We start from the raw sequence: 18580 nt of genomic DNA on the forward strand, positions 1-18580 counted from the left end.
AACCACCTAACCACCTACACGTCTTAGCGCCAATACGGTCTTCTGTTTGAGAGTCTCATTCTGGTATCCGCATAATGTCGAGATGTTCCCGCGGGTTGTTTCCAGGCACGTCCAAAGATGTGCTCCTCTACCTTCGCTCCTACTTGCCTGACTCCTCAGTCACAATTCTTCAAGCCTGGCGACCCTACTCAAATGTGCGCCTACATCAGGCTCGCCTGGAACGAATGTACGGCGTTTGTCGAGTGCTGAGACAGTCTTAAAGCCTTGCTGACAGTGTAACCTCGATTTCTGTGTCTGCCGTACCGAATGTCCAGGCGTGACTGTCTGCTCGATGACATTATCTCTGTCCAGCTCTCTTTTCGTGAGGCTTGTCGGTCGAGTGAAGGGCCTATCCCAGAATAGGGTTTCTGTGAGCGTAAAAGCCTTAGAGTTCAGTGTGACAGCCTGGATCACCGGATGACGGCTGATCTTCTTGATGTGCCGTGATGCATGACAAAGACGCCTTCACCGTGTCACGTCCGCTTCTCCAAGACATTTCGTGCTTACTTCAATCCCCTACCATGCCCCTGACCCTCTCGATCCGTTGCATCTGCTTCTCCAGCTTGTCCAACCTCTTCCGCTTCTCCACGTCCCGCTGCTCTAGCACTTTGACCCTCTCTTCCAATTTGGCTCTCGCCTTCCTCTCGCTCGCAACCATCTCGTTCGCCTGTCCGAACAGTTGTGCGGTAAGTTCTTCCAATTCAGTCTGCGTCTGTGACAGGTTCGACTCGGCGCGTAGTCGGAGCGTGCGCTCTTTTTCGAGGGACGACTGTAGAGTTACAAGGTTTGCTGTGCTTTCGGGGGCCGACAGCGTGGGCTCCGAGTGGTTTGATCCGCCTCCGATGTTGAAGAACGGGGTCTTGGGAGGGGAGAGCGTGGTGTGCTGGGGAAACGTGCCTGTTGCTGGCGTCAAAGGCGGCTGACCTGCGCTGCTGCGATCCCTCTTTCGGCCGGGCAGGAATGCGCTCAGGTTAGCGAGTCTTGACTGCTGCTGCAGCTGCTGTTGTGCTTGTGGCGGATTCTGCCCCGGCGTTGTGGGGGGTACGGCAGGACCGGGACCTTCGAGGGATGGTCTGGTCAGCACAGCGGCCTGTTCTTGTCCTTGTGCTTGCCCTTGCCCGTGCTGCTGTTGCGACTGGCCATACGCATCTCTTAGAACTCTAATCTCGTCCTCGTAGTCGGCAAGCTTGTCCACGGCCGCAGCGGCTTTGGTGTTGAGCAGCCTGACTTGGGCTTCGAGGTCGCGGATGCGACGTGTTGCTTCGGCCGCTTCCGTAGAATTATCAGACACCGCGGCGATGTGGTAGCCGCACTGAGGACACGAGGCCTCTGAGGGAGATTGGTACGCGTTCGTAGGGTCTGCAAAGGGGGCGGCCATGCTTGTGCTACGGAGGACAGATGTCGCCATGGCACATGGCTAGGCTGTAAAGATGCAGATTCTGAAGGACAGAAAGGCGCGCCGAGGAGCTGCCCTCATTAGGTATGCGGGTGACAGGGCTATGAATATATGTGGTGAATATAGACGCTGCCAGGCAAACAATCGCCGTGACTGGGACTTGGCTTTGTTGGCGCCTGCGTCCGTGAGCTGAAGCGACATGCGAAAACCAAACCGCGCAAAAGGAAACTACAGCCAACGACGGAGAACATATCACGAACCAGGTGACGGGCTTCGGGTATTCATGATCCGACTATTAAATGCAGAGAAGCACAGGTCCGTTGCGCAAGACCTAAGATCTGGCTCATCGAGTGTTTCAGCGCCGGTGACGCGGTTAGAGACGCAGCGAGTCACGTGGGTCTAAATTGTTCCGGCAGACCACGTGCTGGATCTCTGACCCTGACAGCTGGCGGCCGATTTTGACCCAACCCTTCCTTCGACAGCCCATCAACCCTCACACTGCATCACCTGCCTCCCAAACCGCTACTCCAACTCGAGATCCAACTTATGACCGCCATATGGAACTTCGTCCCAAGGCAAAAGCCAGCAGCCATTTTCAGTCAGGCGAGCTCGGAGAATTTCTCCCATGTGATGAAGCTTATTGCGAACTGAATTTCCATTGGCAGGGCAGAAGCTTTCCTGACAACCAAGCTCTCGGGCTAGGCGGGTCTCTGCTGGTAGGAAACTCCGAGGCCCAAACGTGGACTCCTTTGCTCTTCTAAATTCCGTTGAAAGGAGAAACGAAGTCTGGGATCGGATTCTCGATCCAGACAGAGGGAAGCTGGAAGGATCCGTTTGACGGTTGAAGCCTGGAGGCTTCACACATCCGTTGCGGCTGGATCACGCCCTTCCCCATTAATTGCCTCTGTCTTGCGATAAAAAAGCCCTCTCTTGCTAAATTCCAACCACTGGTATCTCAAAACAATAATTTGAAAAACAACCCAACAGCCCCCGCATTCGCTTTTAGAAGAAATAAGGTATCGCGGCACTTTTCATGTTAGCATGGAAACAAGGGAATATCAAGCAGAGGAAACATACGCAATAGCCAAGGTGGCCGTAACGCCGAGAACCGCTCGTGTCCTCACCTTCTCCCTCTTCAGCTTCTCTTCCAACACTCTTGCTTTCTTTGCCGGCTGCGCGGGAAGTTCAGCGTCGATGTCGCTGGGGTCTGCTTCTGCTGCTTTGCGCTTCTTGGAAATCTTGGGAGAACTCTCCAGCGCCTTGGCCTCCTCAACCATCTTTCTCGCCGTCTCGAGCATCTTCTCCGTATCTTCAGGTAGAGGAAGCTCCGGTGATCCTGCAGGCATCTCCACTATGACATTCGTGTGTGTAATCTGGGTATTGCCCTCCGTCTCGACTGTTTGATCCACCTCGACCTTGACCGTGTCCGATTCAACGCTTGTCGTCGGTGGGGACGGCAGAATAGTGGTTTCAGGAGACGCGAGTTTTGAGTCGGTTCCCGCCACAGATACAGATGCAGCGTCATCAAGGACTGACTGTGCGACAGATGCGGCATCGTCCAATGCCGACTGAAGCGAGGCGCTTGCCGCTTCTGCATGAGCAATATTGGCTTCCTTCTGCGCTTTCGTCTGTCTCTTCCTAGGAGACGCCTTCGCTCTCGCCGGAGTCCCTACTACTTTACTTGGAGAGACTGACCTCGTTCTCCTTGATCGAGGTCCTTTGGTGGATGCCGGGCCTTTGGTCTTACTGGAAGGTAGATCGGGAAGATCGAATTTGGGAGGTGCTGCGATTGGCTTCTTAGTGCTTGAAGGCGTTTGAGTGATTTCCGTCGGATCAAGAAGCGCGCGAATCCACTCGCTCAAGCCGTATTCCTCGGCGAGTTCCAGCGCTGCGGGACAAGGTCAGTTCGAAGGGCTCTGAAGATCCGCGACGCATCCATACCAAAGTCGGGCGAAATCCAGACGTTACCAGCGACCTCATCTTCGCTGGTCGCGTCAAGGCCTTTCAAATAGTCGCGCTCTTCCTTCTCCTCTGCATGTGTAGCCCAAGGGAAAGCGATCTTGAACATGCCAGTCGCGCTCACAAACCCATCTTTACTTCTCCTCTGCGACAACATGTCAGACGTGCCGTTGATTCGTTCACTGATGGGTTCCCTACCATAAGGAAATAAGTCTCGGGGTGAGCTTGGTTTGACTGCGACGCGAATATCTCGGAGCCTGTCAGGTCTTCTGGGAGAGGAGCTCGCAAATGCGCGTATTCGAAGTGGCCGAGGTTCTCCGCCTTTGTCGCATTCGACGTTCCAATCTGCCCAGGTTTGACGGACAACTTCGTCTTTCCCAGCCGCCTGCGCCCGAGGAGCTCTTCATCTGCAGAACCACGTCAGTCTTGAGTCAGTTCTCTTGCGCCGCTTGACTAACGAGCTGGTGCTGTGCCGGGCGCAATAAGGGGATTGCGTTTCGCGGGTAATGATCGCGCCATGGCCCGTGAAGAGTTTGGGGTCCGTCGACGCTGAATTAATGAGGAAGGAGGTCCGGCGCGCCGCAAAGAGAAGGCTAGATGGATGCGCGGGAAAGAGGAATGGAGAGCGCGAGAGCCGGCAGCGCTTCCGGGCCAGGTCGAGTAAATGCTAATGAGTGTGAAAATTCAGATAAGGAATGCAAGAAGGATGGCTCGTCGCTTCTCACTCGAAGCAAGAGGGACGCGGCAACACAGAAGGGGAAAGACAATTGAGGCTACCGCGTAGCGCAATTGGGAATAGAAACGATCGGGGAGATGAGATGCGATGGGAGTCGGAGGGCTTGACTTGGGGAGCTCGAAGGTTGAGGGGGGCTGGGCTCCTGGGGTAAGCAACCACAACAGCATCACCACCGCCAGCAGCAATAATTGGTACGGACGCCCTCGTACCGATGCCTACGCCATCGCTAGCTGTCATAGTGTGATGACGACCCCGACGCTCTCTTCAGGGGTGCAAATGCTCGGGATGCCTCGGTGTGCATCTCCGTCTCCAGCTGGAGTGTCTGGTCCCTTCCTCGACTAACACAGTACAGTAATTGATCACTCTCGTGATCACTTTTACGAAGTCTCCCATCACCGAACCCTTGGATACTCTCTGGAAAGCTCCAGTGCACAGGTACCACATATTGACTTTCCATCATGTCGATAACCTGCTGAATCAAGTACGCGATGGAGGATCGATCGGGCTGGAGACAGCTCATAATGTCTACAGAGAATTGCGCCAGTAGTCCCTCGCCGCGTGTTCTCGCTTGAGCTCTTTCCGGCGCAAAGCTCTTCAGCATTCTGTTATCGCGCAGCATTTATGACGGACTACTATGTACATCCCTTCGCCAACATTGCATTGCGCACGAGCTCGGGACTGCTGCTCGACTGGCGACTCACTCGACCTGCCCTTTATTCTTCATCAGCCCCAGGCGGTCCTTCACCTTCGCGTCTTCCCCCTCATCACCAATATCGAGAACTTCATCGCCACGATACTGCCAAGCTCCAATGTCGTGGGGTCCGTCACAACCATCAGGTGGTAGCGCCCATCGCGGCACAGGGCTCCGGTAACTCCAGCTTCCTTCAGCAACATCTGCATAGGACAGTGCGTGGAGATATATCCCCAGCTCATGCGGCCCTGGGTCTGAGTACAAAGGGGTGTCGCATATTGAACATTTTTCGCCCGTCATTTTCTCCCCTTTGCGCTTGTTGTAGTCGGCTACCATTTCGTCGTGCGCCTTGACAAATGCACCATACTCTGCGTCGGGATCGCCGCCATTGGTTGTAGGAAGCGATCCCGCGTGCAGGGTGCCAGTGGGCAGTGGTTTGAAGTATGGGTCTGACACTGTTGGAGTGGGTGACTGCGACGCCTCGCTCAGCTTGACAGCTTCCGAGACAGTCATCTGCTGCGTCTGGTCTACTAGTTTCGCTAGTTGCTCTTGCTCATAAGATAGTGAGCTGGCAACCTCGGTCTTCCCTATACGCTTCAACTTCGCTACTATCTCCTCGTCGTTCTCGCCTGTTGACTCGTTCTTCGCAAGGTTAGGACCAAATACAGCTCTATTGCTGTAGATCGGATCGTTTGTGATCGGATGCCCCAGGAATTGTAGATGTACTCGGATTTGATGGGTACGTCCGGTCAAGGGAAGGCAGTGAACGATGCTGTATCCATCTGATTCCGTTCCAGGTACTGCCGCTGCAGGCTGTGCTGCTTCGTGTCCATTCGACTGTTCAATATTCGAATTTGAGAGCGTCGGTTGTTTCGAATTCGTGGGATAATATGCTAGCCGTCTGAACAGCGTCTTCGCCGACTTCCCGCTTGCTCGCGCACGGTTCAGACCGACAATCGGACTGATCTGTAGGATGGCCTCCTCGCAGTTCACAATACCACCACGCATAGGGTCCCCATCCCAATCTTCTCCGTCGGGAAATCGTCCTTTGACTCTGGCAACGTATTCCTTTCGCATGGTCCGACCTCGTAATTTCTCACTGATCATCTCCGCCTCCTTGCTCGTCTTCCCGATGAACATGACACCGCTTGTGAGTCGATCCAATCTGTTGCACGGGAGAGGTTTGAAGGAGAAATGCCGCTCAGCCTTCATAATCTCAACCACGGAGTTGTAGTTGTACCGCCCAGCGGGATGAACCGGTACACCAGCAGGCTTGTCTATGACAATCATCTCGTCCGTCTCATGGATGACTCGTATGGGCTGCGCGGTCACTGGAGGCTCGTGCCTGTGCAGGGTATGTGAAATGACATCGCCATTTTGGACAATGGTGTGGACATCATTACAAGGCTTGCCATTGATGGAAATCCGGCCAGTCTCTATTGCCTGCTTGTAGTATTCGCGGGTGCGGTCGCGAAACTCGGCCGCGAAAATGTCGAGGATTTCACGCCCACGCCAGCGTTGTTTGCAAAACGTGTTGTATGTGAAGTGGTATGGAGCGACCCGGCGCAGGCCATTTTCAAGGTAGTATGGCCGAGGCCAAGGGTCGCAGGGCGTGACCGCAACCGCAGGAGGATCTGTGAGCAATTTCCTATCATCGTAGAATGGAACGGGCTTGAATTCGGTCGTCGTCAGGGCCATGCTAGGGCTTGGATATCGCCCGCGCTTGGCCAAGTAGGCAAGAATTCGTGGTGAGGGAGCCAGCGGTGTCGCAAGAGCAGAGGAAGTCCTGCTGCCGTGGCCGCGACACGACTATGGCGGGATCGTACTATGAAAACAGTAGAGTCAGGGCAGGAAAGTATCTGGTGGATCATCCTCGAAGCCACAGCGCAACAGCCGCAGCCTTGCACAATGCCACTGTTTGAAATCTTTCGCCTTCACGACACTTCTAGCCGGGCAATGAAACGGGGAAAGCTCTACGCCTACCGTTTATTCTTGGAGTGCACGTTTGTACGAGAAGATGAAAGCATTTGTGACAACATCACCTGGTCAAAGATGAGAGCAGCGAGAGGTCATAGCGGAACAGGCTCCAACCAAGCCAGTAATCTGAAGAAGCCCTGGGACGACAACGCCCGTGACGTTGAAATACAGGATCTGCCTGTGCGTGTACATGCTTCATGGGTCTGACGACCAATTTGCAGCATGAGAGTTGACGGTGTCTTCAACTGTATCGATTCTTGTCTCTCATGTTGGTCGTTGCTCCGCGCCTGTTACATTCCATCCTCCCAGGCCATCGGAATGAAATCAGCCCCTATCATCCGTCGTAGACCTTTCCCGCTTGAGATGCCCATGGGAGTCTCTCATGCAACCATCTCCATCACAGCCGCACTACCAAAACCTCAATTTTCGAACCACTCATGACTCAGTGGTGATCTTCGCCTTGGGGTTGGTAACCTTGACACCCAGCGCCTTTGCCTTGGCGACGATTTCGATTCTTTTTCGTGATGAAACAGCAGACGCAATCTCGGCGGCGTAGGTTCGGTTGTGCATCAGGAGGAGTTCGACGTCGCGGGTGTTGTGAACGAGAAAAGCCTTGTGGCCCGAGGGCATCATGTGTCTGGTCTTCTTGTTGGAGCCGAACCCAATCTGTAGATTCGAATGTCAGCCCTTGCGATCTCTGTCCTTCCTGCCTATGCTCGTATGTGCGTGTGTATGTGCTCTAAAGGCACTCATCTTCCCCTTCGAAATCCGACATTGTGTCTTCAACGTACCGATGGCATGACCATTTGGCCCTTAAACCGTCTTCGCACCCGATTGTCGATACCCTTTGGCTTTCTCCATGCTGAGGGAACGCACTTGAATCGGTCGGATTGATGGCGGAACCATGACTGCGCATGTTCGTCAGTTCTGTGCGTACGATTCATGTCCAGATAATACGAACTTTCTTGTGCTTTTTGACGATCGGGACGTGCTTAGCTGAGGCAACCATCTTGCCTGATCGTCTGGGGTTGAAATGGGCGATTCAATGGTCGTAGTGTGCCGACACTGATCTCTCAAAAGTTCGAACTGGATTTCGCAACGCCAAGCCAGATTTCTGTGGGCGGGAACGCCAACAGCCGAATCTAGTTTAGCGTATCTCTTGAGCCTTGTTTACCTTGAGCTCAGAGGGCTTTTGCACGCATTTTCTGCATAGTACGGAATGCAGTACGCTTGCAAGTGCGCTTGCTGTTATCTTACTGTTCGACCATAATCGACGCCCTCTTCATCGTATCTACCATTCCTGGTGCTCCAGCTTGATCGGGACACCTCCCTGCTCACCGCTTCTGAGCATTGCCTCGATCAGCTCCAAATCCGCCAGCGCCTCCTCAGGAGACTGTCGCTCATTAACCTTTCCAGCCGCCAGCGCTTCTCCCCATGCCCTCACCTCATGCGGAACACCGGTTCCCTCGTCCTGGATTTCCTCGGTCTTACCGTCAACCGTGACCTTATTGCCCGTGACGCTCACGAATCCATCCTCACAGCCGACAGCCCATTCGCTTCCCTTGTGAGTCGTGCCGAACGATATTGAAATAGTTCCGACTGTGCCTTGCTTGCTCTTTGCTGTCCCTTCCACGGTGTCGACGGGAGGCAGGTGCTTCTGGAGCTGGGCGGAATGCGCCGACAACGATACGAGCGGATTATCCTTGCCCAACATCATTCTGATCCCTGCGGTGAAATGTACGCCTCCGTCTAGGAGAAATCCGCCCTGGTGAGTAGGAACTTTCCGCCAGCTGTACAGTGATCAACTTCTATTCGATCTCGATGCAGAGATTGACTTACTCGGTCTCAAAATATTTGCCCCCATCAACAAGCGTTTGCATTCGCAATCGGAAAGTCAACTGCCTCCCTTTGCCCTTCACAGCCTCGGCCGCATGAACAGACGTATTGGTGTATCTGACATTCTCAGCGACACCCCACGTTACCCCCTTCGGCTCTATTTCCGAGTGATACCACTTGATCAACTCAGCGGCCTGCTTGACGTTCTCGGCGACCGGCTTCTCCGAGAGAACATGTTTTCCCACAGAGAGCACTTTGCGAACATACTCTGGCTGGTTCTTGATGGGCAAGGCAATTATAACAGCTTGAATATCCGTTCGAGCCAGGAGGTCGTCCAGTGACTTTCCAGCACCGGAGTCATCAGAATAGAGATCAACCTGTGACTCGTCGACTTCCAAGGTTTTGGCGGATTTCAGTGAGCGGGAGTAAACGGCCTTCAAGGTCAAGTGCTTGGACGCTTCCACAGCCGGCTGATTCGCATATCATCAGTAGCGTGATGGTAAGAGCCTTGCTTCTCACTCACTTTGTGTTCTTCGCGGGCGAAGATGCCTCCTCCTAGGATAGCTACTCCAATCGTCATGATGGCAATGGTATGCGCGAAATTCGAATTCTGAAAGGCTTCGTTTTATCAATAAAGTGCTGAATGAAATTGAGCGTCAACGGTGTATCACTCTGTCCTTCCTAAAGCCTTTGATGCAATTTAGCCTACTTCATGCCGGCACATCTACATACGGCAACCGCTCCGTAGCCGCCATTATACCGTGGCCCTCCGTATCACGTGTCGGCTGACTCCACCACGAATTCCGGGCTGCTGGAATGTCGTCATCATGCCTGCCGCGAACTCGAAATCACGAATTGCAATCTTCACCATTTTGAGTTTCTTGAATATCACGAGTCTGAAACAGGTGGCGAGCAGGATGGCGACAGGGAAAGCCCGGCCGTAGCCTACACGGTAGGCCAGGCCCTGGGCTCGATTCGACACTGCTGTGTGCTGCTGTTATTCCCTCTACCTTTCTGCATTCACTCACGGTGAAGCGTGCTATGTCTGCTGTCACCGCAGGGTTCGGCGATTCCTCGTTCATTCGGCCCCACGACAGACACAATTGCTCGCTTGAATAGACTGTCTTTTGGGGCGAGGCCCGTGACAAGCAAAAGTCGTTGATTAAAGGATTTTGGAATATGACCACTCAACCGTGTCGAGATGACAGCGCACAGCTTTCGTTGTCAGAACAACTTCGCACCGCAACGCGCCAAAAGCACCATGCACTGAACACGCTGGTAATCGCACATCTGCCGCTCTGTCTACCACCACATGCCGACAGACCACTCCACTACGCCAAAGGCATGATACTCTACGGCCAAATATACTCGGCCTTTGAAGACTTCATGAAAGTACAGCTTGCTTGTACCCGTGTAGACTCACGGCTGGATCGAATGTACCAGAGCATGTATTTGCCTCAGCTCTTAAGGAAGAGCCGATTGCAAAGTGATATCGAAGTGCTCAAGTCCCGGCTGGGGCGCGGCGAAGCTGAGGACCTTGAGTCTTTGGCTAAATTGGCCGAGGTCTTCTATAGGAGAGTCATGAGCTCCTTGGTGGCAAGACCGCACGTCCTGCTCGCTTATGCTTGGACAATGTACCTCGCTCTGTTCAATGGTGGTCGATGGATTAGGGGTCAGCTTGTCTCAGCTGGTATTGAGTTCTGGCTGGGTGAAGCGTTCCCGTTGTCTTTTTGGGAGTTTCCAGACCTTGTTCACGCCAATGTGGAGGGAGAGCAACTCAAAGATCAGTTCAAGATTGGCTTCTCAGGAGCGGCCTCACATCTGACAGATGTTGAGAGACAAGATGTTGTTGGAGAGACTAGCCGGCTGTTTGACCTGTGCTCAGAAATGGTGGAGTTTCTGAATCGAAACGTGACGACAGAGCCCTCAGGAGGATCATGTTGCCCGTGCTCGCTATACGCGAATCCCGTAGTGGCTGAACGACCATCTGAAAGTATACGCCGTCGCGAAAACCGTGGTGGACGGCCTAGGTAGCGTCCGGGCCCTGCTCGAAACAGCAACAAGCACGGTGCAGAAGGATAGACTCGGTACACCAGGCTAAATACTGAAAATAGATGCCTTACACGATATGAAGCTGAAGCAGTCGCTCCTACTGATCCGTTCTTGAGTGATCCGATTCTTGCTCACGGCCTGCCAACCGACCGCGTGATAAATAGACGTTGCTTCGCCGAGCCATTCAAGCCTAGATAGCTGTCATTCGCGAATACAGTGTTGCGTGGCTCCAGGTCCATTGGATTCGTGGGGCATGCAGAGGCAGAAGATCAATTGCTTGGCCGCAGCGTTGTCGAAACTGCAACTGGCTGATTATTTGCTTAAAGTCGTACGAGTACCACGTACTAGTCCTAAGATGGGTCGAGCTTTACTGTGTAGGTGAGCTTGGACCATGGAGATCGGCAAGCGTGTACGAGGTCCTGGAAGCGCCACCAGTGCCGGTAGCTCGGACTCTGTTGACCTGTTCTGAATCTTCGACCACGCTGCATGATGGTGGTGGAAATGTGCCTCGTGCCTCGTATCCGGGTACACTAACAAGATGCCTCGGGACTTTCTGGGTCAGAAGATCGACGATTGGCCAGATGAAATGGATTACTGTTGTTCGAGGCCTACTAAGACTGCACCATGCAACCAGCCAAGGCACCCAAACTCATTTCGAGCCGGCGATTCCCCGGTGGTGGGAAGCCGCTTAAGCTGCATTGGCTGTCCCTGGTATGAGGTTCTTGGGCGCTAGGGGCCGCATTTCCACCAGCGGGCTGGGCCGGACACGCTGGGGTAAGGGGCCTGTGCACCATGAATCCTCGTTGTCGGATCTTAGAGTTTGCGGTTCAATAAGGAATAAGCTCAAGGTTTTGGTAGTTCTCATGTCATCCAGAAAGTATCACCTTGCACCGCGTCCCAGGATGCGAATATGCACATCCATACCATTGCTATCATTTTCAAAGCACATGGCTTTGAAACAGAACAACATTAGCGATGGCTCAGGAGTGTCCCGACCACCGGTCCAGAACCCGAAGACCGCCCCTATCGAGGCTTCGCTAGGATTGAGGTTGGTTTGCCAGGATTTCGAGCCTTGGTTGGAAACGGGACCACGCAGAATGTGGCAGCCAAGCGATGCAGCGTGGGAGTGCACAGGGTTGCCACGAGTCGGTGGTATTTTGACAGGCTTCCCTTGTGTTCGAGACTTTTTCTCCGGGCCATCACACTTCGGACGAACAGCAAGGGCAGCGACAATGTCGTCGTTTATGTCTATATTCTGGGTTAGGAGCCCAAGTTCATTGCCCCAGTTAAGAGACAATCAGCCTCATTCTCCCCGCGGCGGTTCTGGTAAGAATCGAAAACAACCGTGATTGGGTGCTGTGTAATCGTTTTCATAGCGGCACCTGTGCGAGAGGGATAGGCATTCTGCCAAGTTGTGGACATATCCCCCTTTCGCTACCTTTTTGGATTGAAATCACCTCGTGGCTTTCTCTCCTCACTTCATCCGGCTAAAGGCTGTCGCTTGTTTACCAATTGGCGCCTGAATGAAAACTAACAGGCATGTTTAACTTCTATTTGCAATGGAGGCGCTTCAAATTCTCTGTGCTGCTCTGTTTCCGGATCTTGCGAGACGCCGATGGATTCGTCAAACGAAGTTGAAAAGGCTCCAGGTGAATGAAACTTCAAAGGCCCCCCCACTCTACCCAGTATTGTATACAGAGGAAAGCCTTGGTGATCTGCGTGCATGGTACGTAAATTGTGGGCAACTGCAGGTCGCGTGGCTCAAGCTCGCCTATGACAGGAGCTATCGGCGTAATTTGCGCCGTAATGCGGAACAGCTACTGGCGAGTGAGCAGAGAAGAAGCGCAGACAAGGACAGAAAGACCCAGAATCAGAGCACTGCTTGAGCTCGTGATACAAACTTTCTTCTCTGACGAATAGCACCCCTTTCGACTCATGTTTGTTGAATGGAGCGAACGATTCTGTGTGAACATGGGAATCAGAGTTCGACTAATAACGGTACTCCGTACTCAAAATGACACTTGGCGCTGCCGCGAAAGGCACTCACAGCCCCAAAAAGCAGAGCTCGCTGGCAACTCAACTATTGTTGCATCTCACAAAGACAGGATCCCGGGGAATCTGCAGCGTCTTCATAAAATGTGACCATGCAAGTACCAAACATCGACACCCTCCTACTCGCACCCTTCATATGTACAAATAATCAGCTCCTGTCGGCCACTGGGGCGACAGCATGCATGCACCCAGGTAGCTGGAATGTCCCGGGGCCATAGCACCGGTTCCCTGGCGTCCTTAGCGAGGCCTTGAAATGGGTCCTAGCTGAAACCTACTGTGTAAGCACAGACTCTCACGCCTAACTGGAAGCAGCTCTCCTGCAGCTTCTCTGTTGGGTTGTGGGAGTCGATCTTTTCACGGTGGACAGTGCCATAATAAATGGCCTCGCCACTTCCCGTCGTGGTGGTCTGATGGTACCGCTCTATTGGGAATCTTCATGCAAAGAACCCACCGGCAATGCGGCTTCGCCCCAAGTACTCGGCTGACGGTGTTTGACCATAAACTGCAAAGCCTGCCTATCCCTTATCTTGGTGCCTGGTCCCGAATCATGCCGTACAGGCCACGCCCGCTACATGACTCTTTAGCGTAGACTGAGCTCTGCCGTTTCCACATGATTATTAGCCATGGGTCAGCTTCTTCAGTAGCTCATTCGTTTGTTGGTTGGGGCAGTTGCTCCGCGAGCCTAGACACTGGTAGCTGGCAACCTAGAGCATGCCGGGCCCCAGACTTGTCCGTATTTTCAGTTCTCGGGTGCGCTTGATGCGTCCGCCAGCATCATCGCTGGACGCTCCAAGTCAACTCCCACGGGCCACCATCCACGCCCCCGTTTGGTCTCCTCTGCCTTTCTTCCTCTTATCTCCACACCTTCGGCACTGGGTCAACTCCTCTTGTTTTCGAACTCTTTCTGCCTCTTCAACGCTTTAGGGCGCCCTTCTCTCATATTGTCTCTACTCGACACCATCGGTTGTCTACAGTCTCGACCATAGATCGCTGGTTGCCGTCCGTTGGTCTTGGATATACGTAACTCGAGGTTCGCCGGCACTAGCTTCCACAGAGGGACGATCCTTCAGCTTCGAAGCACCACTCCCTGGATTATAACGGCTTCGGGCAATTGCACCTACACATTCCGAGCTTTGTGTCGACTTCCGCGCTTCCCACATTCCCAACACCACCCGTTATCCTGTCGCGCAAAACCGTGCTTGTTCCCAAGGAAGCGCTCTTCTGCGAGGCGTCTGTGCGAGTCAATGGATCGCAGTTTGGGGGCGCCCAGGATCTCGCTCCCCGACAAGTCATATTCCAATCCACACCCTCGGAATTCTACCACCAATAACTCTGACACCTGACGTTGATTCTTCACCATCTTACCAATCTCCCGGTTCCTTCAACACCCAATAAGCGTATCACGACGCCACCTACTCCTGCTTCCTCGCTCAACCCACCGCCATCCCGCTAGTCACCTCCTCCCTACTATGGTCCCTCTTCTATCAGGCCGCTGACTCTGCTCTGCCCAATGGAAAACAAAGACACACGACCACCGAAGGGAAATAGAGGGTTGAAATCGGCTTGGAATAAGTTGAAGGGAATCTTCAGGTCTAGGTCGGCCAACACACAACCCACCGGTGCTGCAACGACGACTGCACCTGGACCTACCGCACCTACTGCACCTCTTGCATCTACCGCACCCACTGCGCATACTTCAGTTCCTTCAGGGAAAGCCGAAGCTGCGCATACGCCGAGAGAGTCAGTTGCGTCGTCTGCTTGGTGGTCATTGCTAATTTTTCTTCAAGGGAAAAGCCGCTCGAACGTTTACCTCCTCTGGAAGTTGACGACGAGACTCCAACCTCAACAGAGGAAGTCGATTCTCTAGGACCTGCGCTACATATTATCCGCGAACACTTACTACAACAGAGCCAGATGCCGACCAGCAGAATCGAGGCGGTCTTCGCCAGATACCAACTAGAACTAGACGAAACTGAATGGGACAGACGGCCTAAAGTTCCTCATGAAAGAGTCCACAAAAGCATTCGAATGAGGGTCAGATACACCTGTCACAACTGTGCAACCACCTTCGGCCGCGATAGAGTCTGCGTTGGATGCCAGCATCGCCGTTGTAGCCGATGTTCCCGGTATCCGCCCAGGAAAGACAAACCGAAGGTCTTGAAAGACGTGGCGGACGACGGTTCGCCTCGACCTGCAGAAAATCCTTCACTCCCAAACGCTGACAGTGGGACGTGTCACGAATGCCAAACTGACTTCGAGATCCTTGTCGAAGAGTGCCCCAACTGTCACCACAAGATTTGCGATAGATGCATCCACCAAGCATCCATCACCGTTGAAACGAGCCAAGACCCACCTTCCGAGTCGACACAGGTAGCGCCACCCGACAGAGACCCTGAACAAAGGCCAACGGTTCAAGAACAATCCACAGCAGTAAGCTAGCATTGGCTTGTGCCTGCGAGTTACTCGCATAACGTTGCGACTATCCGAGCATTCTCACGATGCAATGACGACTTTTCTATGACCTGTCTTCTGATCTGAGCGTTGCAGTTTGAAATTCTTACAGATTGGTGTTTGACGGTATTTGATTCACAATATTCCCCCTTTGGAGACTGGATTTCTTTGAGCGCAAAAAGCGGAAATACTTGCCAGGAATTGCGGCTTGTTCGGGTGTCTTGACCCTGCCTGCGGCAAGGGACACCAGTACCAGCTTGGAGAAAAGGGATAGGATATTGGGGCTTGGGATGAGGATGGAAAAAGGCAGAGGGATCAGGATTCCCGTCCTCAAGACACCCGGGTTGTGCAGAGGAAGCAGAATGCCCAGTGCTCACTACTGTGTAGAAAGGCCGCATCATTAACCATGGTGCTGGCGATATGCAGCCTGGGGTATGATTCATGCCGAGGCTAAGGACAAAGATCCCAATGATGAACAACAACAATCCTCTACTCTATGGCCAACTCTGCCTTTCTCATGTGTCGAGTGATCCATTCCATTGAAACTCCACTTTTCATTTCCGATCTACGGACTCACTTCCGGACGTACAAGTCTTAGGATGCAACAGGATTCATTCAAGACGACGGGCTCCAGGCACTCTTGCAGCTCCTCAAGGGGACGGACACGGCAAGACCATGAGGTCGAAGTCAAACTGCAATGAAAAGTTATTGCCCCTGTTAGCACTGTACAGAACGTGCTTTTACTTTTCCCAAGACTTGCCAACGCATACCGCAGGCGATGCGTGCAACCGAGAGACAACTGTCCCCCCCCCCCCCCCCAAAAAGCGGGAGGGATCTCCTGTCGATATAGTCTACTGATCCCAGCTTATACGAACGGCTTCCTTCAACGTAGTGAGCACGGTGGTAACCTGTAGGCTCTCCGTGCGAGCGGCGGACAGACTTGAGCCCGGAAGTGGTCCTCGCTTCGACGCAACGAATAGCGCAAATTGTTAGCGAAGCGTTCCAAATTGACAATGAGATCGACAAGAGTCACATTGTCGAGGTTCTACTCGATACGTGACTCGTACCCCGTCCTTCGACACCCAGCCACAGTGTGGACTATGAAGATACCAGAGGCCAAACTCATCCTTTCACTGTGCACACAACTGTTCTCCTCTGAGCAGCGAGCCGAAGGAATAATCCATACAACCAATACGCAGCTTCGTCCTTTTGCGCATCTCACCGGGCGCATACGGGTATGATGACAGCAAACGCTGCTCGGAGTCAAGGTTTGTTTGCAAAGAACAGGCGCTGCCGTTCGATAACACTGCCATCGGCCCATCGCATAGAGCAAGCCGAGCTCCAGCATCCAACAGCTTCCCTCGAAGGATTTGTGGATTGTCTAATGGAGATATACCCCCGACACTACCACCCAATACGGTAAAATCGAGCCTTGTCAATTGCAACATATCTCTCTGGGCCTGACGCAACCCTTGGATATGGATCAAGCGATGCATTTACACCGGAGATAAAAGGACTCCTCAGGGACTCCTACCATAATACGGAGTACATAGTAGGAGATTTCACGAAAGCAGTCTCCTGCGTAGTCAAACCTTTGCGTACGGAGTACTCGGTTTCTACTCGTACCATGGAGCCTACGGCGAGTGGCCTGTCAGCAGTGGCCAGTCAACGGTGTTGGGCAGTGAGCACTCGGGCCTCTCCGGGTTTCTTCGAGGCGAGGTCGATAGCTGCCGCCGTCATCAACAGTAAGTCTTGTCCCTAACCGAGACGATGGCGCCGGCAGTTGAGCTGTTTGGGACTGCGAGTCGACTTCTGATTGGATTGTCTCCGCTAACGAATGAACGCGACACACGTACTCGAAGCTGCCGAGGCTGCACGATTCACGTCGACGTTGTGGGGACGGACCTAATGACACAACAACGCGGGAGGAGTTTCGCGCACCAATTCATTTGCCTGGTACTCCGTACTAGGTGCTTTGTAACAGGTATCTTTGCACCGAGGACGGAGTACTCTGTGCTCTGCACTCCGTACTCCGTAGAATTACGGAGTCTTGCATGACACCCACCTGATGTGTGTCCTGAAGTGCTTCCCTGATAGCCTATCTACCTCAAGTGACACTCGTCATGCTCGTTCATATCCCTGCCGCCACGGCTCCTGACCATCAAATGTCTAATCACCTCAGAGACTCGACCTCAGAAAGCGCTCGCATAATCTCGATCATTGGCGCAATTGCGCATCGCTTCAACCTGACATTGCGAGCGGATAGAATAACTTGTGTCGAGACTAAGGTAGCAGCGTGTGGCAGGATCTGGCTGTCTCATAGATTATCCAGTCTACGAGTACCGTCCCGTTTGCTCAGCTCTCGTCGTACAGGGGCCAGTGCTTCTTCGCGCACGGCAAGGCTGCGTTCAGATCATTCCTCGATAAACGCTTCTACCGGCGAGATAGATATTAGCGAGTCTCTCTTTGCCTTGCTCTCCGCAGCTCGATCTTTTCGCACAGAGGTCCGTTCCCATTCCAGGCGCGTCGCCGGTAAGAAGACGCGTCACGAGAGTGTATGTGTTACTTGTCGGAGCGGGCCTCGAGGCGCTCACTTTAGTCTGACGTCATTGCGCGGTTCTCAAAAGGGCTATTATCGATAACGATTGTGACAAGATAATTCCCAACTAGGCTATTTCTGTAAACGACGACTGTTCCAACACGCATCCCCCCCGTTTTCCGGGGATCACAAAACCTAAAGGCATACTATCTGATCATTGTAGAGCCGGTCCGGCAATATTTCTATATGAGCCGCAGCTATGGCTACCGGTCCACCTGGGTCTGGCATTCGCTTGCCCCAACAACCATTATTGGAGCTCCACGCATCCTGCTTGTCCGATATGAGTCCCAGACAAACAGTCTCGATATACCAGGACGCAGCGAGGCAGTATGTCCTTGTCCGACACTTCCTGTCTTGATTCTGCCTGACTTGGGAGGCTTCGCCCTATGGCTCCGGTATGGTCGTCATGCCGTGCCGTAACCGTCACGGCATACACAAGGACGGCGGCGAGTTAATAACTTAGCTCTTCTGGGTCGCGCGTCGCTCCTGCAGGAACAGAACCCACCCATACTTTGACGTCTCTTCCAGCTCAGAATTCATACCGCCGAGCGCGACAACGTCCGGTTATCGCCGCGGGTTCCCATGGCTCTTCGGTGTTTCTTTTCGAACATGAAAGCTGCTGAGGTCGACGAAAACGGAGCTGAAAGCCCTGAGATTCTCAAGCAGGGCGTACCTTGACGCTCTTTCGTCAAAGGTAATGTATCAATCGGAAGCCAACAATAGCACGTCGTCTATGGTCACTGTGACTGGTCCTACCGCATTCTGGTCCGCACACCGTCGCCGCAAGATCAA

The 18580-nt window shown here is 53.2% G+C and overlaps 7 protein-coding genes across 7 annotated transcripts; 2 read left to right on the top strand and 5 right to left on the bottom strand.

The window, feature by feature from the left end:
- Positions 1–547: 547 nt before the first annotated feature.
- Positions 548–1417, bottom strand: A1O7_08669 (uncharacterized protein; the record flags this gene model as incomplete). The annotated part of the gene is made up of 1 exon (XM_007762659.1): positions 548–1417. The coding sequence occupies one exon, from the start codon at positions 1415–1417 to the stop codon at positions 548–550; it is 870 nt and encodes a 289-aa protein (XP_007760849.1).
- A 1076-nt stretch (positions 1418–2493) lies between these two features.
- Positions 2494–3913, bottom strand: A1O7_08670 (uncharacterized protein; the record flags this gene model as incomplete). Its single annotated transcript, XM_007762660.1, has 4 exons — positions 2494–3323; positions 3377–3539; positions 3593–3801; positions 3853–3913. 4 exons carry the CDS (start codon positions 3911–3913, stop codon positions 2494–2496), a joined length of 1263 nt encoding a protein of 420 aa, XP_007760850.1.
- A 914-nt stretch (positions 3914–4827) lies between these two features.
- A1O7_08671 (pseudouridylate synthase) lies at positions 4828–6519 on the bottom strand (the record flags this gene model as incomplete). The annotated part of the gene is made up of 1 exon (XM_007762661.1): positions 4828–6519. The coding sequence occupies one exon, from the start codon at positions 6517–6519 to the stop codon at positions 4828–4830; it is 1692 nt and encodes a 563-aa protein (XP_007760851.1).
- Positions 6520–7233: 714 nt separating this feature from the next.
- A1O7_08672 (60S ribosomal protein L32) lies at positions 7234–7807 on the bottom strand (the record flags this gene model as incomplete). Its single annotated transcript, XM_007762662.1, has 3 exons — positions 7234–7464; positions 7590–7706; positions 7760–7807. 3 exons carry the CDS (start codon positions 7805–7807, stop codon positions 7234–7236), a joined length of 396 nt encoding a protein of 131 aa, XP_007760852.1.
- A 282-nt stretch (positions 7808–8089) lies between these two features.
- On the bottom strand, positions 8090–9214 carry A1O7_08673 (uncharacterized protein; the record flags this gene model as incomplete). The annotated part of the gene is made up of 3 exons (XM_007762663.1): positions 8090–8588; positions 8638–9104; positions 9158–9214. The coding sequence occupies 3 exons, from the start codon at positions 9212–9214 to the stop codon at positions 8090–8092; spliced, it is 1023 nt and encodes a 340-aa protein (XP_007760853.1).
- A 599-nt stretch (positions 9215–9813) lies between these two features.
- A1O7_08674 (uncharacterized protein) lies at positions 9814–10735 on the top strand (the record flags this gene model as incomplete). The annotated part of the gene is made up of 2 exons (XM_007762664.1): positions 9814–10545; positions 10607–10735. The coding sequence occupies 2 exons, from the start codon at positions 9814–9816 to the stop codon at positions 10733–10735; spliced, it is 861 nt and encodes a 286-aa protein (XP_007760854.1).
- Positions 10736–14547: 3812 nt separating this feature from the next.
- On the top strand, positions 14548–15144 carry A1O7_08675 (uncharacterized protein; the record flags this gene model as incomplete). Its single annotated transcript, XM_007762665.1, has 1 exon — positions 14548–15144. A coding segment is annotated over one exon (597 nt), but the record flags the coding sequence as incomplete, so codon positions are not given.
- Between the last annotated feature and the right edge of the window lie 3436 nt (positions 15145–18580).

Source organism: Cladophialophora yegresii (genome assembly GCF_000585515.1).
Source record: "Cladophialophora yegresii CBS 114405 chromosome Unknown aczIN-supercont1.6, whole genome shotgun sequence".
Classification (NCBI taxonomy): Eukaryota; Fungi; Ascomycota; class Eurotiomycetes; order Chaetothyriales; family Herpotrichiellaceae; genus Cladophialophora; species Cladophialophora yegresii.